The sequence below is a fragment of the Chiloscyllium punctatum genome, chromosome 24 (genome assembly GCF_047496795.1).
Source record: "Chiloscyllium punctatum isolate Juve2018m chromosome 24, sChiPun1.3, whole genome shotgun sequence".
In the NCBI taxonomy this organism is placed as follows: Eukaryota; Metazoa; Chordata; class Chondrichthyes; order Orectolobiformes; family Hemiscylliidae; genus Chiloscyllium; species Chiloscyllium punctatum.
In genome coordinates, this window is record NC_092762.1 from 42,407,375 (window position 1) to 42,434,885 (window position 27,511).

Genomic DNA, 27,511 nt, shown 5'->3' on the forward strand with positions numbered 1-27,511 from the left:
TAAAGAATGAAGCAGTTTATTGAAGGTGCAAGTACTACATTGGCCAGAGCTGTTAATGGTTGTAAAATAAAAATGGCATAATCTGAAATGGTGGTACACTGGTGAATGGATTCATACAGCTACAAATTCATTAGAAAATTATCTTTTAATCTTCTCTTTGCATTACAAACATTCAATAGAAGATGAATTGTTTTCTGAAAAACCCTTTACATATGAAACCTGACAGCTGTTTTTTTTAATCAAAATATACAAGACAATGCTTCCATATAAAAACCGGTTTTGTTCCCCTTAGCCTCTCTAGGTAAAAAAGTTATGAATATTTACACCTTTTTCCTCAAACATTCTTTACAGCTGAAAAAGAGGGACTATTTCAAGAAACCAAAGACAAAAACAGGTGGAGTTGTACTAGTTTGAAAACTGCACATATTGAGTAGGCAGCTCCTCCAGCAATTTTAAAGGAACACAGATTGACCAGCAGTGAATCCCCTAATCATACAACTACCAGTCTAGGTAGATAATGCATTACAGTCACCACATTTGAGGACTTGAAGAGGAATAGCAAAACGTGAAGAACCAAGACTTCAGAAGGCACAACAACTTTGGTCCACAAAACCCTGAAAACCTAAAAAATCCATTAAGCAGGTGACATGCATCAAATCAGAACATTGTACTTAAAGTAAACTATTGCTCATTAGTTCAGGCACAAGATCACTAACATGGTCATTAATGAGCACCCATACACAACATCAGGCAAAAGCAATCAATGTCTACCATAACTCCAGCATTTAGCCCAAACTACGGAATGTTTGGGAAGTGGATTTTCACTAAGAAAGAGATTCATCACACTAAGATAAAAAGGGAAATGATTGGTCAGCAAAAACATTTGTTTTAAGTCAAATGCCTACAGATTTTACAGGAGTGGATGGTAGTTTCCAGGTGGTGGTGGGGCTCAGTACATTCTAGAAGGGCTTGACATGTCAAGTTACTCTTACCATGTCAACTTGCAAGCTACACAACTAAAGCAGAAGTGCCCTTACCCATTCAAAAAAAAGTTAGATTCTGCAGCAAGGTGACCTCAAATGCTATAGGGTTGCTACAGCATGTCAAAAACATCTAGACGTAAACCTGAAATTACTACATCAGACCGAAAGCAACATCTGTAAATAAAAAAAACTTTCCCCATAGAACTAAAAATCTTACAGGTAGCTTAAGAAATTATTCTACCTGAATACACATTTTGCAAATGGAACATTAAATCTATCCCACACTACTGTGCAGACTTCCAACTTTCTGGAAACCCACCATTTTACTCCCACTGTGTTCCTGCTAATTTATCTGCTGAATCATACTGTAAAAAAAACTCTACCAATGCCTTTTTGCTTAAGTGCATCAATAAAGTACTTGTACATGGCCCAATGTTCAATGCTTGATAAAGGGTCAGAAATAGCCAAATTATGGACATGTACATAATCAGAAGCTAAGTACTTCAGTGAGCACAAAACTGTGGGAACCTCTTTGTCAATGCTGTACATTTGCAGAAGGGAACAAGGCAGGGTAAAAATGGAATCAAATACTAGGTGGCCAAAGACAGATCAACAATACAAATCTGTTTTCATTTGAACCCAAAAATGAATATATAAATCAAAAGCAAAATTAAATGAAAGCAAATTAACAGAATTAAAATAATTGCACACCATGCCAGAACTTCAGCTGACTTAAGTCAGTGAGGTGATGGAGCACACGGCAGGACAATGACATTACTGCCAATCTCACTTAATGTAGGTGTACAGAGTAGAAATACAGCTCAAAAACAGATTAAAATCAAAAACCTTACTAAACAAAATACAAGTAGAAAATGCACATTCTAAGATAATAAAACACCCCCAACTATAAGATACATACAAGCTATTGAATATAGAGGAAACAAGCCTAGGTCATTTAAAATTGTGACTGTTCCTGGTTACTGGACAACTATTTTCTTTTGTAAAGGAGGAATAGAAAAAGCTCCCACCAGAGGGTATTGCACATCACTAAGACCACAATGGTATCTAGAGCCCTTCTGGATAGAGGCTGACAGATTCACATTTCATCACGAACAACTGGGTGATGCATGTGGGATAGACAAAAAGCAGCATGTAAATTTATGCAATTTGTTGGCTGTGCATCGGTATTAAACTAGATTAAGTGGTACCTAAACTGCCACAGAGCTAGGTCATTTTGTTTAGAGGAAAACTTCTTTAAGCTATCAAGCTGAAATTAAACACTGCTGTATTACAAATATTACAGCCGCTCAAGCTGTAGCAACCTTCAAATCTATACTGCTTCAATTGGTTAAATGAATATTCAACAGCACAGCTCTGCTATGGTTGAAAAACTTGTAGATTAAAGGCAAGACCACCAGGTAGGTGAAAGTAATTAATCACCCCCAAAATGGTGGGAAAAGGAGATTGAAAAGGAAAGAGGTGAAGGAGGAGGAGATAAAAACTGGTGTCCAGAACACTTGCTGCCCCAAAGGCAGTAGCAGAATGGCCAATACATCTAAACTATAAAATTAGATGGGCAAAACTGTAGCTTGGATAGTCTTACTAATTCAAAGCTACTACAGGCCAATTCCATCCAGTTCCTCACCTCCACTGACACTCTATATACCTCCTGCAAATTGGGTAAGTAATAACATCAATGAGCAAACAAGCAGAAAAACACTGCTCAAAAACAAACCGTAAAGCACATAACCAGAAACAGACTTAATTTATAAAATGGCCCCTGGTTCGTTATAAAGACATAAGGCACAGGATAATCATTTAAATGAAAGTAGAATATATGTTTAAATTATCCACACTTCTGTATTATAGTGGTATGGATACCCAAAGGGGAAGAATTAAAAGGCTTATTACACAACCTGATATTAGATGCACAGGCTTGAATGATCCAAGAAAATCTGCAACCTGTAAACTTTTAGAAGAATTTCAAAGGCTGAATCAAGAGCAACACTAGCAGAAGCCAATCTGTGATAAACGGATTGAAACCGGCAGCATTGCTACCATAAAACAGGATGTCATTGCAGTTTTTTTTAAGAAAGAGAACTATGGTCACTTTTGGGTAATTTCAGCTATGTAGCTGCTTTTGAGGTCTAGTGGTGTCTCTGAAATAGGATAATCATTGAGCCCATAGGCTAGGCAGGACTCCAGAGAATGGCTGGAAGTCCACGTCAGAGCTTTAGATAGTTGACTTGGAAAAAGAAACTCTGAGGTGATGGTTTTCTCCAAGGTCATGATTATGAAGGTCAATGAGAGCCTGGATTGCTTCTTCCACTGAACCCATCTGGATAAGAGCCATTTTGCGATCCTTCCTAAAAGTCACAAAGCAATATTCCAATATTAAAGACTGAGCTCAAAGTCATACAGTGCTCAACAGAAAAAAGGTCACAAAAGGTATAATCCAGTGATAAAAATCACATCAAGACTTACTGAAAGAACTTGAATGCTTTGACCATGCCAGTTGTGCTTGAGAAAAGCAATTTCAGATCATCTTCAGTTATAGATGGTCTGGAATATAAAAAAAACCAAACCTTCACAGATGACCCCAACAAGATCAATTCAAAACATATTCTAGAGCTAATTCAGTTCATCCCATTTAACATGGCATATGTACCCAAGACTGGCCCAGACTGTGCACTGCAGCTCTGCCCAATGCTGCACAGCTGCAGGACATGGTGACCCAAAACGTATAAAAAGGAGTGCAAACTAAATGCCAGATATAATAAAATTTAAGCTACATATTATTCAGCATCTACTTGCAAACCAGTCACTTACGGAATATTAGAGAGATGGAGTGTAGCAGAAGGAGGGAAGATGTTCTGGAAGTTTTTCGACCCAGGCTTCTTGAAGCGATGCAGTGGAGAGCTGCTGTAGTCTTTGGTCAGACCCTGATCCTCCTGGCCCTCACGGGGAAGCTGAACTGTCTGATGTTTGGACATAGTCACTCGCATTGCCTTCCCATGAAGCCTCTGACCATTCAGATGGCTCATAGCTACAGAAAGTCCAAGAATTAATCTTGAGACAACAGGGATACAATACACAAGTCAAAAATAAAACAGACCAGAATTTAAACAAACGAAGATAGATTTAGGTTGGCTGCCAGACAGGCAAATGCTAGATGGGCTGTTGCCTTGTGGGGTTCAGACTTGATCAGCTCTGTTCAAAGATGAATGGAATAAAATTACAGTTCCTGTAACGCAAGTTCCAAAAAGCACTTCACAACAAAAATGACTTATCTGGCCAAACTAGTCAGATGGATTTGAAGCAATATTGGAAAAAGGAGGAAAGCAAAGGGGAGAGAATTCTAGAACTTAGTAGCAACACCAACAATGGTGAAGCAATTAGAGATAAGAATACCACAAAATAGATAGAGGGTTGCAGAATGGAGACCCCAGGTACATAGAAATATGTATGAACATTTAAACAGCATCAATTTAGGCTTGACTACATTGTATCAAGTTCTGAGCACAACAGGAAACATGTGAAAAAGGCAAAAACAGTCCAGAAAATATTCAAACAGTTCTAGTGGGATTTCAGTTGATGGAAAGAAAACAATCAATCAGCTTCTTTAAGAGGATATGCAATAGAGGTGCTCAAAAATCATGTTAGCTGCAATCAAAGATAAATTACACAATGGAGAGAATATTAGAACCACAGAACGCCAATTTAAATGGCAAACAGAACAAAATATTGCAACAACAGTTAGGAACATACCAGAGTACGGTGGCAGCACGGCTTGCAAAGTAAGTTGGTTATATATCTGAAAAGAAAGCAACTACAGGGCAAAAGATAGGGGAGTGGGTCTAATGGTTACTTTAGCAGAGAGCAGGCAGATATGACCAGCTTCTCCAACTGCATTCTATTGCAACCTATAATTTAGTTTATTCAATAATAAATACTCAATAATTGGGATTAGAAAAACAGAGCACTGAGCATTAGTTCAAGCAGAATTAATTACACAACCTCCATTTAAAGTGGTTAATATTAATAAGTGAAATATAATTCATGAAATCAATTTTAGTACAAAAACAGTAGGATTAGCACATCTTGGCTGACTTAGTGGAGACATACCCAGTTGAGCTTGTGTACAGTCAAACATCTGTACCAAGGCATTTTCTTTCTTGTTGAAAAGTATCTTCACGCGCTGCACATCACCATACACTCCTTAACAGAAAATACAGGAAGTTAACAGGTGTCCTCCTACTCCATACCAATTCAACCCAATCACAACCAAGTTTCAAAAAAAAAAAATCAATGTATCCATTTTAAATCCTAGTTAAATTCAGAATTAGGATGCCATGAAAATCATAGCACTCAGGAGAATGGAATTCAGTGTCAGGCTAAATTAAAAGCCAAAGAAATTACTGAGATCACCAATACAAGTTTAAAGATTTACAAAGGCATGCAAAGCACCCAAACATGCATTACTGAGCAATGTATGCAAAAATCAAAGAATAAAACTAATGTCAAATTATAGTTGAACTGAAATTATGCATTGAAATAGCAAACTGCAAACTTCAAATATAAAGTTTCCAACAAGAAATAATAAAACAGATAATAAAGTGCTAAAGATAACATACCGAAAAGAATAAAGAGGCATTGGGGCGTAACTCTCTTTAGAAGGACAGCAGAGCAAGGCAGCGGAAGACAGGAAGAGGAAAGGAATCGAGGGAGAACGAAGATGGAACGAATCATCCATAACGAAGGGTGGTTCCCACAGAATGGTGAATTGGTTCATGGATCATGGTTCAAGATGGTTAATTGAGGGGCAGGTTGGTCCGAAGAGCATTGTTGAAGCACAGGAAGCATGGGGACCGTGCAGTCAGTTCACAAAGGAATCCGCATCAAGTTTGGGAAGGGAGAAAGGGATGGGGAAGGGAAGAAAGAAAAAAGTAGCATAAAACAGGTCAGTATACATAAGAAATATGTAGTGTTCCATCTGGTTGATCAATGCATTCTCTTCCATTACTTCATAAAATAAAAAGCTGTATGGCTTCACCTAGAGGAACACATGCTAAAGGAAAGGGTTTAAAATGTAATACAGAAGGTTAAAAAGAGACTGTATCCTTTTACTGCTCAAAGGCTGTAGATAACATCTCAAATCTGAAATGTACAAAAGTTTTAGCAGCTAGTGAAAATGAATCTTGTCCCCACCCAAATTCAAATCCAGCTTTATGCATGACATCATAGTTTGTATTACCAGTGTAATGAATTCAGCTAAACATTGGAAACGGATATCGAAGAATTTCAAATGTTTAGAAATTTCTGAAAACAGAAATCAAGATAACCTACAATTTATGCTAGATTCAGCAGGGCTCAATCTAGAGCTGAATCCAAGCTTCAGAGGTGTTATATTTTATCCCACAATATACCTCCATACTTTGAAGTCCACCTGCAAGTTAGACTCCCCTAAGCATATAGCAGGGACTCTTGCAGATTATACTTCAACAGCTCTAAAAACCGACAACCTTAGAGTTGCCAAATGATGCAAGTCTCAAAATATAAAACAAAACAGGAGACCATCACACAAGCATGCATAATAGTGCATCTAAAATCAGTTAGTTCACAGCACTCAAACTACAATTAACTGAATAGATAGCTAGAACACAATACTGGGATTATTGAAAACAAGGGAAATGGCATATGTAATTACTTCAGTATCAAAATGCAACACAAACAGTTGCCCCACCAGGGATGAGACGGTCAGTCACTTACACACAAATCAGAAGCTAGTTACCAATAACAAATTGATGTATTACAAGCCTATCTTGCAGAATCATCCCAAATCCTGACATTGGGAGTGTCACTTTCGTTGGTAGAACAGTCAAGTAATCAACTTCATCTGTGCCTCAGTGCTAAGCAGGTTTATCTTGGAACAAATCTCAACTAGACATGGGAATGTGACAGTTAGGAGGAAATATTGTACTGGGTGGCCCTATATTTATTGGGAACTCAAAATTAAGGGTGATTTATTGAAATACAAGACCCTGAAGGAACTTGACAAGGTGAATGCTTCCCCCGAGACATGGAACTAGGGTTCAGCTTAAAAATAGGGGTCGCCCATTTCAGAATGGGAGAAAAAAAAAGGTGTTGATTGTGCAATTCTTTTCCCCAGGGTGTGGAGATGAGAAGAAAGTCAAAGTCAGCAATAAAAAGAAAATCAAAAATCCAAGGTGTGAGGCAGACAGGAAAAGTAGAATTGAGTTCAAACCATGTCAGCCTGCAGAGTAGGCTCAAAGACAAATGGCTGAATACTAATATATTCATATACAATTAAGGCAAGTAATTAAGAACAAATTAAAGTTAGGTTTAATGATAGAGAATTGACAAGACAAAACAAACTTCCTGAAAATGGATTCTACACAAGTTCAGAGAAACCAGTTCTAAACATATGGGAAGCTGTGGCCAGAAATAGCTCTCAAATGTATTCTATCGTAATGTGGGTAACAACATATGGCAAAAAAAAAAGGGTGATAAAGTTACAACCAAATAGCCAGTACCAAAGACATATCAGGAAAAAAGGCAGAGATTAAGCAGGAAACCCTTCAGAGACTGAGGGAATACATTCAGAATTGTTGGCATCAAGAATTACAGGATATATTTGCATGCCCTTACTTCCAAGCCAAGAACAAGTTTGTATATGAACTACTATATATACTGAAATAACAGGCAATTTTTGACAATTTTAAAGTTAAACCTATGGGTTTGATTACATGGATACCACTTTTGAGTTGCTGAAATTCATGCTGAAAGGTCATACCATATTAGCAAAAGCCCAACTGATCTCAAATGAATGAAGAAAATGAATTATGTTAATTCTCAAAACAGAGTGATGTGGGGGAGCCAAGTCGTAAATAGCAATCTGTTAACTGAAGAACTTGGGTCAACTTTTACACGAGATATGGAAAACTATGCTTTTTGGCCAGAAATAGGGGGTTGATATTTACATGAGATTGACTATTACTCGAGTATATGCTTCAAGTTATTTCTAGGAGGATAGTTGTAATCGCCTCTGTTGGTTGTACAGTCACCGCTGTACAAGCTGGCAATAATGGATATTAGCTACAATGTTAAACAGTTACAAAGGGAAAAGAAACGCAAGACAAAAATTCACACAATTGGTTGAGCTTTGCTGGTCTGTGATAAGTCATTTAATGTGTTAGAAGACTCGTGTCCAGATCCCACATCAGGTGCTGCATCTACTAAGATGTGATGTTTGTTTACTAAAAGCCACCCAAATGCTAAAAATAAAGTCAAGGCCAAATCTTAATACATGCAGTACATGAAGGGCAGCAAAGTAAACAGGCTACAAAATTCAAATAGCAACTTTGCTTCATCCTGTTATATTCCTAAACTTCTGGAATTCAGTTAGAAGTGGCATGCAAGATTACTGCAAAGTGTCTAACTGAAGAGACACCTACTGTTGTGTTTATACTAGGATATTACTGGTGTCAAACCCAGACAGGCCAGGAAAGCAGTACCTGCAAACCATAAAAACCATTGGAAACCTGGAGTGCACAGAACTGCAAAAGACTGCAAAATGTAAGCAATGTATGTGAAAGAATCAAATTTCAACTGAATACAAACTGACAAGACCAGAGATTTGTGGTGTGGGGAATTAAGGAAAGAAGTCATGACTAGTCAAATTACATTTCCTTCTTTAAAAAAAAAATCACATTTGAGAAGCTTCTAGATAAAGCTGAACAAAAGACAATAAGGCATTAAGTTAAGGGTGGGGAGGGTGGGAGAACAGAAGAGAGATACTTTCAAAGCCAATTAGTTCAAAAGGAGATAGCCACAGAGAACATCTTCAGTCAATCTAAAACATGTCTGGGGTAGCTGCTGCCAAGATTCAGGCAAGGGGACTGAGATGAAGGAGACATTTAGTGCAAAACTAGGACACCACACTAACCTCAGGATTCAGATTGCTAACCAGCAGGACAGCATTGGCTGCAGAGGCAAATCCCGGAATGCCAATACGACTAGCTGCTGCTGCAGCAGCCGCTGCTGCTGACGGCATGCCAAGTGGAGCCAAAGCTCCATGAACCCCTGGGACGGACAAACCTATTGATGAGAAACTAAAGTCATTAGACAAAACATTTCACCAGATAACATTCAGTTTTGTTGAATGCACACTGTAACTAGATAGACAATGTGGAGTGTTCAGATTTAGCAATGTCCTTAAGCTGTCCAAATCTACCTGTTAAAATTACAGCAGTTAGGCTGAAGCCTGACTACCAGACCCAAAACAATCCTGCCCACTGCAAGGGAACAGGCACAAAGTCTTAACTTCACGATAGCAAGCTATGTGAAACCCAATAGAGATGGTGCAGCCACGTACAGAGAATTTCTAATTAGATACCAAAAGGAAAAAAAGCTACCCACCAGCATAGAAAATTGCACCCAATACTCCACATTTTGCCCATTCACAAATGTGGTTGCACATTTCCTTCAATATTGTACCCAAACTTTTGTCCAAATCTGAGCAGCACAAATGCCATTGTAAACAAAGCAGTTAAAACGTTGAATATATAGTATGGCAGAACGACACTGGCAATAAGGCAGAGTCTATGAGTAGTGTACATACAGTAATCTGATGGATGTTGGAGAAAGTCTGTAGAGACACAAGTTTTCAAATAATAAGCAACTTCAAAATATAGAAGAGGTGCCTGTTGAACTGTATACTTTTAATAAAATGACCTTCCTGAAGTGCAAGATCAAGTTTGAATGTGTGGCTTTCCCAAGTCTGGATTTAGATCTCCACTTGCGCATATTACAGGCAGATGCAACAAGCCACTCAATAGAAGGGAATTACTTTGACAAGCCACAAAGCAGCTTGGTCCAAAAGGGTTCATCTAGGGAACACCTGAGCTCAAAGCTTTCAGGGTTATTTCATAGCACTCCAGACTACTCAAGAATGTTAGGCCCGAATACAGAAGATGTTTAATACACAAGGCCATTCAAAAATAAAATTCCTGCATTAGCAACTCACCAGCTTGCTGGAAGGCAATACTAGGAGGGAAACCAGCTCCCCCTCCGTAAGGCGAGGAGATGATACCTGGTGCACCTGACGAGAGAACAAGTCTGTCAGTAAGCACTTTTGTAACAAAAATAGCTTTTACAATCCATCTCTCTGCCTGCACTGCCTCCTGTCAAGTGTCAATAAGTTTCAGGAATGCTGCAGAATTCCACTTCAATCTTAAGCTGCTATCAGGTCAATTTTGCAGCACTTACAGCCAAGCTTTTGAAACAAGCATTGCTGAAACACCCTAGCAATGCTATTAATTCACAGTCAAAGTTTAGCAGCAAAATTCTGGTTAAGTACATGTTGGTCGGTTTTGGATTTCACAGCACAGGCCAAATGTCAGTTATAGATTCAGAGTTACAGATTTAAACATGTGGAAAATTAAACTCAGCTGGGAAAACCACCATTCAATCCTGTATTTTGGCAACAGTCCAGACACCAGTGTACAGTTTGGACAGCTAAGCAACAGACAAGTTATACTGAACTTAAGTATTACTGAAACTAAAACCAATATGCAAATTAAGCTAGGAAAGTTCCACCTGTAAAACAAATCAGATAACTGACAGAGGAGGTTAAACATTAACAACAGCAGTCTCATTATAGTATGATCTTCATTCTACCATATACTTCACCTGTGCCATCTACTTCCCAATGACTGGTTTTGTAGCCACAAGAATTAAGATTAAATCAACATGCCTAGTACATCAATAGCCAAAAGTCTACATGTTGGAATTTACAATTAAGTTTTACTAGTATAAACATAGTATAATCTACATTTCCAGATTTGCCCTTTCAAATTGACTTTGCAAAGACTTAAGGGGCTAAACACAGAAGCATGCTTACCTATTTATCAGTACAGTTCCATGAAAGGACATGAGGAAAGATACCAGGGGCCCTGCTGTCTAGCAACACCTCTACAATAATCAACTCTCCAGGCTAAAATGTAACCTGACAGAACACTGTTTCCAAAAGCAAATATAGGTTCTGCTGTCAAGTTGAGCTTGATAATATATGGACAGTGACTTTCTGGAAGTAGCAATAACCAAGGTCGACAAAAAAGGTCAGTGAAAACAAAGACATCCCTTGAGTACTTATTTCCTCACTAAGACCAGGGAGGATCCAGTCCTGTGGATTGAAGACAGCTCAGCTAAAATCTTCTCATTCCTTCACAATGAAAATGCTGCTAAAAAGTTTACATACTCTCACAGCATCAAGGAAATGGCCAAAAACGTATCTCCTACTCCCTCACCCACATCCTCAGAGTTCTAAACCGTAGAAATTTATGAAATTCCAACTGTTCACTGCTCCAGGTCACTCAGTATTCCAGCTATAAATAAATATGTAGAAAACAGCCCATTGAATCCCCTACAGTTTGGTTATATGTGCTATATTTTAAAAACAGCACTGACAAAGTTGCTTGAACGCACATGAATCCACTGTTGTAATGTTAGCAAACAGCAAAATCACAGAAGATGTATTTACCTAGTAGGGAGGCATCCTTACCAAAAGCGGCTGCCATGGTTTGGTCTAAAGTTGGTTGATTGTCACCAGATGGTAGGTCAGGACGTGTGTAGTCTCTGCTTTTGTCATTATTGTACTTAACATTAAGACTAGTCAATTTAGAGAAGTCAATACGCAGAGTGCAGCAGGCATTATAGATGTTCTGTCCATCTAGGGCCTAGAAGGAGGGCATGTGGAGGTTAAAACAATTATTCAAATGAGCTCACGTTATTTTTCAGCCTTGTCAAGAAGAACAGATACTATGTTTAATATTTACTAGTGCTGAAGTCCTGTAGAATTAGACTATTCTTTGCTAGGTTGGGGGAAAAGAGTAGATAAGCTTAATTGTTTTCTGTAGGGCAGCAGATTCATGTAAAGACTGGAACTGGTTTATCTATACCTTCAGCAAACAGCATACTGACAAGGGTTGATGAAGTGCACAAGTAACAACAATATTAAATGCAAAAAAGGGAACAAAAGGTATAAAAAGGGTGAAGAACGTTTATGAAGTGATTCAAAAGTCATCCACTTTCACAATACTTAAACACAATGACTGGCCTTTTCCTAACATTTTACTATCTAAAGATACTTTCATTAGTTTCCTTGAGTAAATAAAACTTGCACCCACAGACAGCATTGATAAAACTCCCAGTTCAGAGAACAATTAACATACCAGCTTTGCATGTTGTGCACTGGAGCCATCAGCATATTGCAGCAAGGCCTGGAATTGGTTATTCTTTGTAAAAGTGATGATCTTCATTACAGTGCCAAACTTGGAGAAAATCTGAAATCCAAATAATTTTTTAAAAACATTTTGAATGCTAAGTAAGCTGCATAGTTCTTGCATCAAAATGAGTCACCATGCACAGAACCAAGCAGATCCTCTGGCCATTCTACCTCTGTGTAATGTAGACAAGCAGGACGCCAGAAGAACACAACAAGCCAGACAATATCAGGTGGTGGAGAAGTCAACATTTTGGGTGTAAGCATTCTTCAGAGCCTCAGTGTAATACCTGCCTTCGAACCAGACCATTTTATGGTCTTTAAGCCATCCATGCTGGACAATTAACATGGCTCACAAGGAACCACACTGTCCTCATTTTGATGGCCTTATTAATCAGGACAGTTGTGCTTTCCGCAAGTCCCATGAAAACACTTGAGCTTTCGTTGTAGTTTGAGCTATATGTAAAGAATAGCAAAAAACCACAATATAGTCAATCATCCAGCATGCAAACAAACCCTGCAGTCAACTAGTCCATGCAGACCATGCTCCCAAACTAAATCTGGCCTGCATTTGGCCCATATCCCTCTAAACCTTTCCTTGTCAAGTACTTAATGTCTTCTAACTGTTTTAACTATAGTTGCATCCACCACTTCCTGGCACTCCATCCCAAACACAAACAAAACTTGCCCTAATATCCTTTTTGAAATCTCTCTCTCCTCACCTAAAACATGTCCCATGGTTTTGAACACCTCCACCTTAGGGAAGAGGCCTTTACTATTCACTGTATCAATGTTGTAGGCAATTAGTTACTCGCGATTTTATGAACTTTAAGGTCACCCCTCAACACTGTACACTCCAGTGGAAGTCCCAGCATATACTTATAACTCAAGGCATCAGTAGCACCCCTGTCCAAACTTACAGCAAATTTACTGCTGTATCCCAACCCACCAGGCAAGACTCACTTCCCAATGTTCAACATCCACACACACCCTCCTCAGATACAAACTGCCAGTTAGTGTTTCTCATCATTTCTACATCCTGAGGGGTGATAAATTATCATTGAAAACTTGAGAATTAGGATTTACCTGGTGCAACACATCTAGAGTAACAGGATAGAAGAGATTTTCCACAATGATGCGAAGAACAGGGCTCTGACCAGCAAGACCAGCTGCACTATCTGACACACCACTACCAGCAATAGCCATGTTAGCAGTCTGCACAGCATTGACTGCCTGAAGAGCTGCTTGTGCTCTCTGAAAAAGAAACAAACAGGAAGTTAAGCCATTGATTTAAATATCATGCACATTGCTGCTCAAGGTACAACTGTCTTCAGCCAGTTTACAATAAACCAAAGTTAAGAAAGGCCTTTTGAACTGACCAGCCTTAAATTCGCAATCCCCTCTCAATAGAGTCACGGTGGTGTACAGCATGGAAACAGACCCTTTGGCCCAACCAGCCCATGCTGACTAGATATGTCAACCCAATCTAATCCTACCTGCCAACACCTGGCCCATATCCCTCCAAACCCTTCCTATTCATATACCCATCCAAATGCCTCTTAAAATGTTGCAATTGTACTAGCCTCCACCACTACTTCTGGCAGCTCATTCCATACACTTACCACCCTCTGCGTGAAAAAGTTGCCTCTCAATAGAATTCTGATTCTTCACGCCTCCCAACCCATAAAAAAAGAGAGCAGAGAAAAGGCAGGACCATCAATATGAGGCAAGAGAACAGCAAAAAAAAAAGCAACAAAAGCACCACAGGTCTGCAATCAACCCTAAAGAATCACCATTAAGCAAAAGGCTAAACAGGTTGGGACCCTATTCATTAGGGTTAAGACAGACATGATTAAGGGCCAGAGGGCTTAGTCTCAGAATTATGGGACACCAATTTAAGGCTGAGAAGAGTTTGGAACTCCTTGCCATAGGTAAATGTAGGGGTAAAATCCTTGCATATATTTAAATATGAGATAACCCTCGACTCCCCTATTAATCAAGAAGTTACGAGTGATGAAAACAGACAAGCGAAATGTTCGATCAGCTGATCCCATTGAATGGCAGAGCAGGTTTGAGGAAACAAACTGTCTCCTCCTGTTCCTCTCTCATTGTCCTAGAGAAAGGATCTGAAACTACACTTATGTTGGGAGTTGCAACTCTTACTCATTTTGATCGCTATGCCTAAAAATTCTACTTGGCAAACACTGGGTGCAGTGAAGGATCAAGGGATTGATTTCTGAGATGGGAGGTTTGTAATAAGAGAAGACCGTAGGCAGACCAGGTTTTATTCATTTGGGTTTAGAAGAACAAAGAGAAGCATGAATTTAAATGCTCAAATTTCGAACAAGGCCAAACAGAATGGTGTAGAGATATTCCCCTGGCTAGTGGGGCCAGAACAAGGGGGTCAGTCTCCACATATGCTACAAGCCATTTCAGAATGATGGAGGACAGATGTCTTCCTTGGGTCATCATCCTGAATGACAACATGGAAAGCTATAGAAGCCATGTCATAAACATTTAAATTTTTAAAAGGCACCAGGATGTGGTACTGGGGAGGAGAATCAGCCATGATAAGGTTGAACAAATCAACATAGCCTATTCTTGTTTTAATGTTGCACAGATGTCCAGTTAAGCAACATAGGAGTCTTTGAAGTATTAAAATTTTATCCAGCAATCCTTAAGGAAGCTCCCTGTTAACTATGCTAAAATGGACAACTCTAGTGGGAGTGGCATCCTAATAAATGTGAACTTCATGACCTAGTTTTAAAAAGCTCAAGAGAAACAGATAGGCAAGCTTTGCCAAGCGACCTCTTGTGGCTTCATCCTTTATCACACAGGAAGGTTAGGAGGCAGAAGACAGTGCAGTGCAACGACACACTGACTAATACTCACTGTACGTCAGTCCACTCAAAGACTATTGATCTATTAACTGTCACATGCCTTGTCTATTTACCTGATTTGCACAATTAAACTAATAAACTACTTCATCAGAAGCCTGATTTTGAGGGCACTAGAAGACAGTTGAGGGGAAAAAAGTGGCCTCAAGGCCAAATGCCGTTCACTAGTTACTTTCAATTAACGAAACCAGGTTTGAATTGAATTGATTTGATCAAATAGTAGTCAGAGTGGTTATTTCTGGCTTAAATGAGGTGTTTGGACGTGTGTACAGCTTGTGGGCTCAACATTGACACCCCCTTCCCACTTAAGTCATGACAGCAAGTAAATCAGCTGCAGTCCAAACTTCCTCAAAACTCAGAGCTCAAGCCAGTCATTAGTAAATCAAGGTACACTTAATCCTACAGAAAGGTCAAGAGTACTCACAGCCTGATTGGGAGAGTTGTCAGTCTTCAGTTCCTTGTGGTTAGAGTATTGAATGTAAATAGGATGGCTTCTCAGGTATGGAGTGACAGTGCTATAATAGCTCACCATTGTGTTAGCAGCTTCTTCAGTGTTCATTTCTATGAAAGCCTGAAAATTAGAAATTCACACCACTCAAATGTCATGAGGTATCTCAACAACAGAGCAAACATTCATTTAAACATACAACAATCTTCTAAAACAATCACAAGTGTGCAGAGCATAGTGGAGCAACTGTATAAAGCAAACTAGAACTTGAGGATTATACAAGTGTCTTCTCATGACTGCCTGGAGACATTGAAAAGCTACTTATTAAACTTAGTGGTTATTAACATTTCAGCCAACAACAAATGGTTCAATCATTGCATGAAGGATTCTCTTCAAATCAATAACCCAGATAGAAAGTTTACCTTTAGGCATTTTTAAGCAGCGTTTGTTTGCCATTTCAAAGAACTTGCTTAGGCATGGAGAAGTCAAGAGTTACCCACCTGGTTTTTGCCTTTTAACATGAGAAGATTGGTTACTTTGCCAAAAGGCAAGCCCAAGGAGATGACCTCTGCCTCAGTGACATCATTGGGAAGTTTACGGATGTGAATGACTCTAGAAGGTAAGATTCCTGACGTTCTGTTCTCTGCTTTGAACTTTTTGCTGTCGTTGCCATTGGCTAGAAAGGTTTAAGACAACGTGAAGGCACTAGCATTCTCTCGGCATGGTATATTAAAAACACTTATGTTTTTCATTAATCATCAGCCCAAACAAGTTTACTGCTAAAAACAAAACTACAGTTAACTTGCGTCAAAATTCAGCTAAAAAGCATTTCAAAAAGAGATATCGATTTCATGCTCAACCCCACGCAATGGGGCTAATTTCTCTCAATCTATAGCTTAAAAAAGTATTGTTTTTAAAAGATACTTACTGTACTCACCAGATGGAGCAGAGTTGCTCATGATAAAGGGACCGTTAGTAGCACAAGCAGATAGAAGCTCGTCAGATCCCCGCTGCAAAACAAAAGAAAGAAATCCAATTTTCCATCTCCCCAAGCAGTGTTTCCCAAAAAGAAAAGAAAGTACTGGAAGCCCCCATCAGGTAGCTTCCCTGTGGAAAGGGATGTGAGAATTTTTTCCACTTAATGACTTTTCTCCAGAACCTTGTTTTTTTTTCCCCTTTCAGAAGCTGCTAAACTTCTACATTGATTTTAAAACTGTTCCAAACCACAGTATGCCCTCCATTTCTCATTGTCATCAAGCCTACTTCTGTTCACTGTGATCAGCTGTTTGTGACTTAATACAACAGCCAACAGTGAACTACCTTATCTATTCCTTGGTCACTAAGCTATATCCTGCATCACTTATTAAGCAATGGTTAAATTCTCTCTGCACAGATGACTGGAAGCAGTTGACAGGTAATGAAGTGGTAAACCAGGCATTGTGTTTGGTGCGAGGGCCACTTTCCACTTACTAGCCACTAACTGATTTGAAGCTCTAACTGTTAGAACATCAGAAACAAGGACTTGGCACCTCAGTTGTTGCACCATCCAATTAGACACTACTAGCACTAACTAAATCTCAAATCGATACCCATTAATAGACTCCCAATAGCAGGCATTGATCTTACAATTAAAACTTAGAACCTGCCTGTATAGAGGTCTCAACTTTACTTCACCAGGTGTCAAGTTTTACATGCAGTTAAACTACGCACTCTATTCCTAGAGATGCTCAGAAGCAAATTTCAAAAAAAGTGTATTAGAAAGTAAACCTGCAGGTCTACAGGACTTCAGTACGACAACAACTGGATTGTTCTGAAGGGCTAACCCAGTCTTGTTGGACCGAATGGACTCCTGTTACCAGAGTCCCCTAGCAGTAACTGCCTGAGTCAGCTCACAACCTCTCATCCAAATAAATACAAGGAATGTGTTAAGTTAAGCATTGCAAGACTTCTAGTAACGATCCATCAATTACATTGGTAGAAATGATCCATGTTTGATTAGGGCAAGAGAAAACAGCCTTTAGTTTTTCTAGCTATGAAGAAAAATTGATATTTTAATTAGAAACAGATTCAAGTGTGTCCGCTCAAAGAAATGGGGTTTTCAAATCATAGAATGCACCCATTACAATGGAATGCTTTTTTTGCATAATCAGAGCTGCAGAGGGATCTAACATGCCTGCCCTCAGGAAGCGACCAGTTCAAAGTAAACATTTAAAATTACGCCACAAGGCTATAGCACAGCAGAGCAGTCAGTCATGGTATGAAGTTACACCACTGAGTCAAAAGATAACAGCAAACCTCCTCTCACCTTCAGTAAAAAAAACTTCTTTAAAACACTGGATAACTTCAAAAATGGGAAATCCATCTAACAATCAAGGTCTTAGACAGGCAAGCTAAAAGCCTATCACATTCCTACCCATCACTACACTTCACCTACCTGTAAAGCAAATTACTAAGCAAACCACTTGATGACAAAGAAAGTCACTGCCAATTTTCCTTATTGATAGTAGATACATTGTAATGTTTTAGTCAGCTAGGATAGTCAGTAGTTAGTGCCAGGCCAGCTCCTTCAAATAAAGGTAATTTGAGCATGTACAATTCATACTTGGTCTAGGAGAGGGGCCAACACTTTCACAAAAAAAACTGTCAGTGCACACAACTTGGTGTTAGTAGAAATCTTAACATTCTCTAGCAAAATATAATGTGGGAGCAACTACTATGTACTGGTCACATTAATTTTCCCTCCTACAAAGATGGGACAATCTATGTAAAATAATTGAATGCAACTTTCAATAAATAAACATTGAAAGGGTTTTGTTTCATACTAGCAATGTCTCAAATTTGATGGCAGGATCACAACAGTGATAGTCAACATCTATTATTTACACTACGATACTGAAGACATCAACCATACGACACCTACTGTACGGTTCATGAGGTCTCAAAAGACTCGACCATACTCTCCCTATTCACCCCCACTGTCCAACTGAAGCTCTGAATTGATTATGGTAGTAATGTTAAAACAAAAGTTTGATCATCTAAATGGATTGGAATGAACTCTCCTGCTCAAATTTTTAAATTGGAGAAATATTTATCAGCTGCTGGCTGACATTAGATTAGCTGCAACCCATGTCTGGGACTTTATGGAGCATCAGCAAATCTGTGTGAATTCAGCAGCAAGATCAACCCTCAATCCCAGATCTGACTGCATGTTAAGGCTGGATTGCAGAGTTTGGGGACCTATAACTGAAAGGTCAAATGGAGTGCTATACCAACTTTACATCTAAAAAAGGAAACTAATGGCCATTTTACATGGCAACCACAGCTTTGATAGAAATGCTACGGAAGTGTCCTATAAACATTAAGTTAGCCTACAGCACAAGAAAACATCCAGAAACACTGAAGATTTCTGCACATCCCTAGAGTGTGTTTGCTGTAGGCCATTAATTACTACTTCCTTACACAGGACCTTAAAATTAGTATTTTAAAAAGTGCAGCACCTTGACAGTGCTGACATGGGAGATTCATGGACTTCACTAGCCAATGATAACATCCATTCAAAGTTAGAAGCCTTTCCAAAATTTATGTAACACTGGCATCCCGGTCTCAAAACCAATGAAGCAGTTTAAACATGGTACTATGCAGCTTGCCTATATCACTTCCACATTTTCAATGGGACAATTAGACACATTTTAAAACTTGGAAAACCACTGCTAACCAAAACAAACTTAAAATTAATAAGCTTTTAAAATTGTGATCCTTGAAACTATTTCGGTATACAGGCAGGCACTAAAAAAAACTGAACGTACAAAAGGGAGTTGCTATGACAACAGACAATCAATTGTTTACTGAAACTTTACAGCTTCAGTAGTGTCCAATTACAGGAAAACTAGAGTTAATCTCAAGGAAACAAAAACAAAATTGGACCAACTTCGAACCCTGCATTTGAAATGTACTGTGCCAAATGCACATGGTTTATGCTTAAGGATCACCATAATTAGTACTTTAAAAGGAAAAAGCAATTCATATCAGGTTAGAAGCTATTAAGACAGCTAAATAAGCTCAGTCAACAAAAAAAAAGCTCAAATGAAATAAACAGACACTGCCTTGTTTGCCCAGCATCTCATTTTTACCAATATAGACTTGTTTCCTCTTAAGATTCATTTCAGATATTTGATGCCTATTTGAAATGTTACAGGGGAGAAGGTGTATAGAGTGAAACAAAAATTCCTGCTAAACAGGCAGCCTATACACTTCCTTTGTGGAAAGCTGTACTGAGATCAAATAATGAAAGGAAATGGCTACCAAATGAGTTTGCAGCAAAAACAGGATGTGAATGCCCCCAAAGCACATCAGACATAGCTTTGGGCAATTTCCAATAATCACCACATCAACTCACTAGATTAGACTTTGGCACATGTGCCAACTCAAGACCAGGCGGAACATCTCAAATACACCCTTGCTAGCATATTTCTCTTCAAAATTCCAAGAGTTCTTTGAATGCTAACCAAAACACCTTTGCCTTATTGTACATGAAATACACTAGTTTAGCTTTCAATTTCAAATAAATTCACAGCCTGGCACTGAGACCAGTCAATTTTCAAATTAAATCCAGATCCACTTCTGTCTGAAATAGTTTCTACAGCATGCACCACTACAGAAGAGTAACTAGGTTCACAATAATAAGCAATAAAAGACAATCTACATGAAATTAACTTAATTTCCTAATTTAGAAGATCCACTGTGAAATGAACACAATATGGCAAAACATGCTTAGTATTTTAAAAAATTTCTACAGAAACCAGAGATACAAAACACTATTGAAAAATTGGAACTTCAAACAAATTCCTCATTCTGAAAGAGGAAACAGATGTTTGGCTGATTGCATGCAAGGGTGTTAAATGCATCTTTCCAGATTTTAGCATTAGTGTTTGCTTGACATTTGCCAGAAAACTCTGGACAAGGCTACAATTAGGCATAATAGTGCCAAGGAACAGGAAATGTACAATCTAAGTTAACCTGAACTCATTTTGCATAATATTTGTTTCAAATAGCAATATAGCAGCAAAGTTTCTCCTGCACCAAAGCGGTGTTTTTTAAAAAACTTTTACACTGCGCATTGCTGTGACAGAACCTTGTAAGCCACAAGCTCCAGACAGTCACCTCTACATTAAAACTGATGGATGTGAAACATAACTCCCTGGAACGATTGAAATCTCAGGTCCATAAAACAGGATAAGTAATTGCAAATTAAATAAAGGAATGTTGTAGCAAACAACTGCAATGAATATTTTGTCACTGAAACCAGATTTCTGAATACCAGAAAAAATTAGCATCAGTCAACAATGGACACCAGTAGCCCAGAATTAGTCTCAATAATTCATCTGTTGCATATTCAAACATCCAACTTAAAGCCAAGTGTCTTATGCTTTGAAAAGCGCAGCAGGTCAGGCAGCATCCAAGGAACAGGAGAATCAACGTTTCAGGCATCAGCCCTTGTTCAGGAATGAGGAAAGTGTGCCCAGCAGGCTAAGATAAAAAGGTAGGGAGGAGGGACTTGGGGGAGGCACACTGGAAATGCAACAGGTGGAAGGAGGTCAAGGTGAGGGTGATAGGCTGGAGTGGGGTGGGGGCGGGGAGGTCAGGAAGAAGATTGCAGGTTGCCATGGTCTGGCGATGGAGTCGTCCAAGGACCTGCATGTCCTTGGTGGAATGGGAGGGGGATTTGAAGTGTTGAGCCACGGGGTGGTTGGGTTGGTTAGTCCAGGTGTCCCAGAGGTGTTCTCCGAAACGTTCCGCCTCTGGGACACGTCAGCTGGAGGAAGAGCGTCTCATCTTCCGCCTGGGAACCCTCCAACCACAAGGGATGAACTCAGATTTCTCCAGTTTCCTCATTCCTCCCCTCCCCCCACCTTGTCTCAGTCAAAAGCCCTCGAACTCAGCACCACCTGCCTAACCCACTCCAGCCTATCACCCTCACCTTGACCTCCCTCTACCTCTCGCATTCACAACACCCCTCCCCCAAGTCCCTCCTCCCTACCTTTTATCTTAGCCTGCTGGACACTTTCCTCATTCCTGAAGGGCTTATGCCTGAAACGTCAATTCTCCTGTTCCTTGGATGCTGCCTGACCTGCTGTGCTTTTCCAGCAACACATTTTCAGCTCTGATCTTCAGCATCTGCAGTCCTCACTTTCTCCTCCTACGCTTCGAGTCATAATATCAGAGCTGCTTTGCCACCCTCGATTATCTGTGAATCTGCATTTAAGCATGAATTAGTTGCTCCCCAAAAATCACAACACCAATCAACTGCCTCACCATAAAATTTCTCCAAAATGCAGACTCTTCCTCAATAAATGGCAGCTACCATATGGCTTCAATTTCATTAGCATTTGTCCTCATGACAGTGAACCAAATAGTACGAACCAAATGTAAAAATTCACAATCTATATTCAAAGACCCCCAGTCAAAAAATAGATCAATGATTGTTTTAATCCTTAGTCAACTGCAATCCTCAGTTGCCACCACCCACAATTTTACACACTTTTCATCTCAGCAAAAGTACATAGATTTATAACTTTAAATCAATTCACAGAATGGGGACATCACTGGTCAGCTCAGTAACTTTAGCCTATCCCTAACACCTAAGGCCAGTTGGGTGTCATTAACTGAACAGATTTCAACAACTGAGTACTGCCGCTGGAGATCAGTCAAGATTAGAATGGTGCTGGAAAAGCACAGCAGGTCAGGCAGCATCTGAGGAAAAGTGACATTGTGGACAAAAGCCCTTCATCAGGTTCATAATCTTGCAAGAAAATTGCACCTTCTGTACTGTATCGTTTTTCTTCTACCATTACCATCCTCTACCACTCTGGAGAATGCACATCTAGAAAACTACTTCAATCTAAAGGACACGTTATTCTACCCAATCTTTTCAGTTCTGTCCATCAGCATCAATATTCCAGTCGTAGAAATAACTTAAATAGGTTCTCTTCCAATTGTTTTTTTAAAACTGTGGACAATTATTTTACTGTACTGATCATTACTACCATTGAACTACACTCCATCTGCATTGCTTTATTCTTAAGATCTTGATCCAATCCTTCCAGTGTGCAGATGAATTGAATAATTTTACATAATGCTGCATGCTTGCCTTTTACTGTTCTGAATTTTGCCTGTATCTGGCCCTTACTTTAACAGTAGGTTGTCTCCCTCTCCAAACTCCAGCTCAACTTTAACCACCTCCTTTGCAGCAGGAGAGAAAAGGAAATGAGGAATAATAGTAGTCACTATACCATGTTCACTTGAAGTCCAAAATTTTGGTCGAAACACTTATTTGGGAATTAGCCAGCACAGATGCCAATTTGAGCTCCAGTAACAGCATCACAGGAGAAATATTGCCTGCAAACTTTAGACAAGTCACTGAAATTAGAGCAGATGCCCAGCTCAGTACTAGCATCAAATTACTCAGAAGACCATTCAATATTAATGGAAGCTCAAGATAAATGCTCATCTATATCCCAATCTCACTTTCACAGCTTTATCCTTCAAATATACACTAATCTCACAAGTTAAAACAAAATTTCAAAAATATCACAACATTGAATTACAACCAGACAGCGTCCACAACCACATTTTAATACCCAACTCCATTTCAAACTCTTCAAAAGGTCACAGCAGACATCATGAAACAGATCAAGGGGTTACAATCAGCTGCCAGCTCTAGATTTAGTTAGATGAAACAGCAGCTGCTTAAATGACTTCAAACCCATCACCACAATTGCATTTCATTAATCAAGGTCTGCATCACTACTGGTAAACCATATTCCAAGTGGCTTGTTAGATTATAAATACCACAAGGACAGCTTCAAAGTGATAACATCACTATTTGTTATACCATCATCTTACTGGATCTAAAACGCAAAGGGCTACAGAACAATTCTTAAAACAATTCACAACATGGAATGGATCAATGGGTTAATAAAACTCAATACTGCAGATGTTTAAATCTGAAATAAAAAGTGGAGAAACAATTGCCACAAAGAGGAGTTATGTCTGAATCAAAACATCAACTTTCTCTCAGATGCTGCTTCAAGACCTGTTGATTTCTACAGCACCAATGCTTAAACAAAAACCATGCCAAGTTGACAAGCCCAGTGAACAGAGGGAGCGTGTGAAAATTAACAAACATTTAAGAGTTCATACAGCTCTTCATAAAAGGCAAGCTTACTAGCTTGTATCAGTCTTCTAAATAAGCACCGAGCTCCGAATTAAAAAAACTATCTGCAAACTTTAACTGAACTGGGCACAAACTCAAAGATCTGAGAAGAGCCAACATTCGCAGTCTGTTACAACATAATTACACTATGACAGTAGAGTCCAAAACGTTAATCCACAAAGTGGCTTTCTCGCACCTTCGAAGGCATTTGGAGAAAACAAGCCTTACTCTCCAGCTACATTTCCAGCTGGTACAAACTTGCACAAGTAGAAATATCAAGAGTGTGCGCAGTATGTCCAGATACGACCGTTGCAGCACATTCCAGAAGCATCAACAAGCCCTAGATAGGTTGAAAATGAACTTTAGACCTGCTCACTCACATCGTTAATGCAAGTTTTTAGTTTGCAAAGCAGTGTAAGCCTCCTTTCTCAAGAAGGGAATCAACAGATGAGCTTTCTCAAATAAAATATAAACCATCAAGATCACCTCTCCAATGTATTGTCTGCAACATCGGTAGGCTATTGCTCAGTTCAAGTCAAAAGGTGAAGCATAAGCAAACATACCAGTGAAACCAAGTAACATGTCTTCTCATGCAGTTGGATGTTTCACCAGAAAGTGGAATTGCATCCCAAGTAGAGACCATCTCCCAACAGAAAAGACAGTTGATACTAAGGATGTAAAGCTATTGAAAATAAATGCTGGAGATCACAACCTATCAAACACAGCCAACATCAGTGGAGAGACAGCAGGGCTAAATGTTTCAAGTCTAGATGACGCCATCAAATGTGAAATAGTTCTCTCCTGACTCCAGAGAGGAACCTGATTGGAAGATCTTCAATCAACATCCAGCCATCAGTTCAGATCAGGAAATAAATCAGAAGTTCCACACAACAGTTATACCTTTAGCCTGGAGTAAATTATTTGAAAATCCAATACTCCCACTTTAGAAAATTGTGACTACTGAACAGATTTAAAATCCAAGCTAACAAGAAATGAAAACAGGTAATTACATCCGTGTAAGTGAAGCCAAACATAACAGTTATCGCATTTGAAAATACAAACAGTCATAGGATCAGGTTCGAAAGTCACAGCAACAATGCCTACCTTTGTACCAACTGTTATATCTTGGACAATGCTGTAGAAGAAAACAGAATTTTTTTTAAGCAAATGCATTATATAAAGGATCTATAAGAACAGAGCAAAGCATTCAATAAAAGCCTCAAGTTAAGGGATGGACCAGGCATCGCCATAGCCAGTCAGCCTAACACTTAAATTTACCTCACCTCCAGTGCTGCAACAAGCTTTACTTTTAAAAAATGGAATTTAATCATAGGGTCAACAAAACCTCCTGAAAAAAATAACTAAAATTTATAAAGCAAAAAATCAATTTACAACAAAAAATTCTCACTCAAATTTAAGAACCCATGTTACACAGGTGCTGGCTTTCACATTTGGAAGTATAATTTGCCCAGAACTCACTGCATCTCCTTCAGCGCAACTCTGACTAAATTTCAGAACAGAATGTCCTGTAGAGCCAGTGATCCAAGCAGAATAATTGTAAGATAATGTTAAAAAAGCATGGTTAAGGAGAGGTCAGACAGCGGTATACAGATCAGATGTACTTAAGACTCCACAAAATAAAAGGATTTTGGATACAAATGCGGCATCACCATATAGGAAATCAGTTTTTATTAAACCGAAGCTACATATTACAAAAAGGGAACTAAATCAGCCATTGTCTACCAAAGACTGCAACCATGTGGACAACAGACTAAATCCAGCACCTACCTACCTTCCCGCTACTGGGCCCTAGCACTATACCTTTAATTCACGATAAAAAAACCAGAAAGCAGTTTCATTATTTCCCTGCACCCCACAGACTGACGGCCATGTCTATACAGGACACAGGAATGTTAAGGGTTGTGCAACCGATCTCAAAGAAGCACGCCCATATCAGAAGGGTGGAGTCATTTTTAAACCAATTTCCTCATTGTAAACTGCTCGGTCGCATGACGAGAGGTAGGAATGCTTATAAAGAAACCTACTGTGAAACATTAGATGATTCAAGGGGAACCCCCCGATCGCAGACTGGACTGTAGAAGTAAGCTCCATCTATAGGGAGCACTTCTTACATCTCAGCGAAACTGGCCTAAAGAATGATACACAACTGGAACCAGCATGCAAGCTCTCCAGCACCGCAATTTTAACAAATTAATCCCCCAATAACAATACAGTGCCTAAATTGCACACGGCTCTAAGGACAGAAATCTTTCTATTGAACTACGGTGACATCAAAAAAAGTTTGCAGACTACGTCTCAAGTTAAGTCGGAGACCTGGGAGGGCACCTCAACAGACAAAGAGCGGGGACTGAGCCAGGGCCTGGAGCGTGGAAAGTGCGCGGGCTGGACGAGCAGCCACGTGCCCGCCCGCCCCGAGCGCAATGAGAGCGAGGCGGCCCCGGCAAAGGAACCGGCCGACCCCGGGGGTGGGGGGGGGAAAGAAAAGAGAAAGAGGAGAGAGAGAGAGAGAGAGCTTCGACCCAGAGTCGGCCGCCATTTCGCGAAGCCCAACCCCAAGCCCGGAAACCCGCCGAGAGCTGGGCTCCGGATTCGAAACCTTCAACAGTACGGGCCGACGATCAGGGAAAGACGGGCGCAGACTGGGGGCAACCAGGGTCTCTTGCCCAGTTTCTTTTCCTCTCTCTCTCTCTCTCTCACACACTCTCTCTCTCCAGGATCCCCTACCCGCTGCCCCTCGACAGACTCCTTCGCACTACCACCCTCCCCCTCCCCCCCTCCCGCGGGCCTTGTGCATCCGCGCAGCCCGAGTTCGCCGCTCGAGCCCAACTTTTCCGAGACTTTTGCGTCGACGTCTGCGTCGATCTTCAGACCCGACTTTCCCCCTCCCCGCCCCATTCTCACTCCCGCCCGAGGCACGACACCCTCGGTGTAGCGTGACAAAGCCCGACGGCTTGCTGCGGTCAAGAAGTTAGATCTCCTTACCCGTCCATTGCAGACCAGAGATCGCAGAAAGAAAAGCCGCGACCGTGCCCTCCCGTCTCAGATATACCCACACAAAATGGCGCCACGTCAATCACGGCCCGCCGCCGCTCCCCATTGGGGGGGCGGGTGACCAAGGGGCGTGGCTATTGCCCTTCTGATAGGAGGGCTCCAAAAAGTAAACGTGGAGCCTCCTGTCAATCCAGTCTGCAGGCCGGAAGTGGGGCAGCGTGTCTGTCAATCAGACCAGAGACCGGAAACAGAACCCCAACCGCCATCAATCAAACTCAGCCCGCCCTATTGATTGGACAGAAGCTCATAGGGGCTGAGGATGGACCCGCGCGCCAGCACAACGCGCCATGGGATCGGAGAGTGGACTCTCCCACTCCAACGGCCAGCGATCAACCGTTAGAGGGGGAGGGGCTGGAGAATGGAGGCACGATAAGATGATGGAACGGCGTGGTGAGAGGGTGGAAAGCTTGGAGATGGAGGAGTGCCCTTCTTCTCTTGGGAGGATACTAGTGCATCCCCGATGTTGCTGTAAATCACGAGTCAGAAATGACCGAGGGGAACCTAAGAAGGCATACCGTGTGTTAGCTTTTATTGGTAGAGGGATTGAGTTTTGGAGCAACAATGTCATGCTGCAGCTGTACAAAACTCTGGTGTGGC

General features: G+C 40.2%; 1 protein-coding gene across 13 annotated transcripts; it reads right to left on the reverse strand.

Moving 5' to 3' along the window:
* On the reverse strand, positions 1 to 26,951 carry LOC140494489 (polypyrimidine tract-binding protein 1-like). Of its 13 annotated transcripts, none has more exons than XM_072593718.1 (16): positions 26,846 to 26,951; positions 24,947 to 24,977; positions 16,568 to 16,640; positions 16,131 to 16,306; positions 15,607 to 15,753; positions 13,372 to 13,539; positions 12,236 to 12,346; positions 11,566 to 11,740; positions 10,030 to 10,104; positions 9,625 to 9,651; positions 8,950 to 9,101; positions 5,618 to 5,651; positions 5,109 to 5,201; positions 3,813 to 4,029; positions 3,468 to 3,545; positions 1 to 3,349 (listed from the first exon to the last, which is right to left on the reverse strand). In XM_072593718.1, the coding sequence occupies exons 1-16, from the start codon at positions 26,851 to 26,853 to the stop codon at positions 3,217 to 3,219; spliced, it is 1,698 nt and encodes a 565-aa protein (XP_072449819.1). In that variant the 5' UTR covers positions 26,854 to 26,951; the 3' UTR covers positions 1 to 3,216. The 13 variants fall into 13 exon arrangements, with proteins under 13 accessions (XP_072449819.1, XP_072449816.1, XP_072449817.1 ...); XM_072593715.1 differs by having other exon boundaries at positions 11,545 to 11,740; XM_072593716.1 differs by having other exon boundaries at positions 16,559 to 16,640; positions 26,846 to 26,950.
* Positions 26,952 to 27,511: the final 560 nt, after the last annotated feature.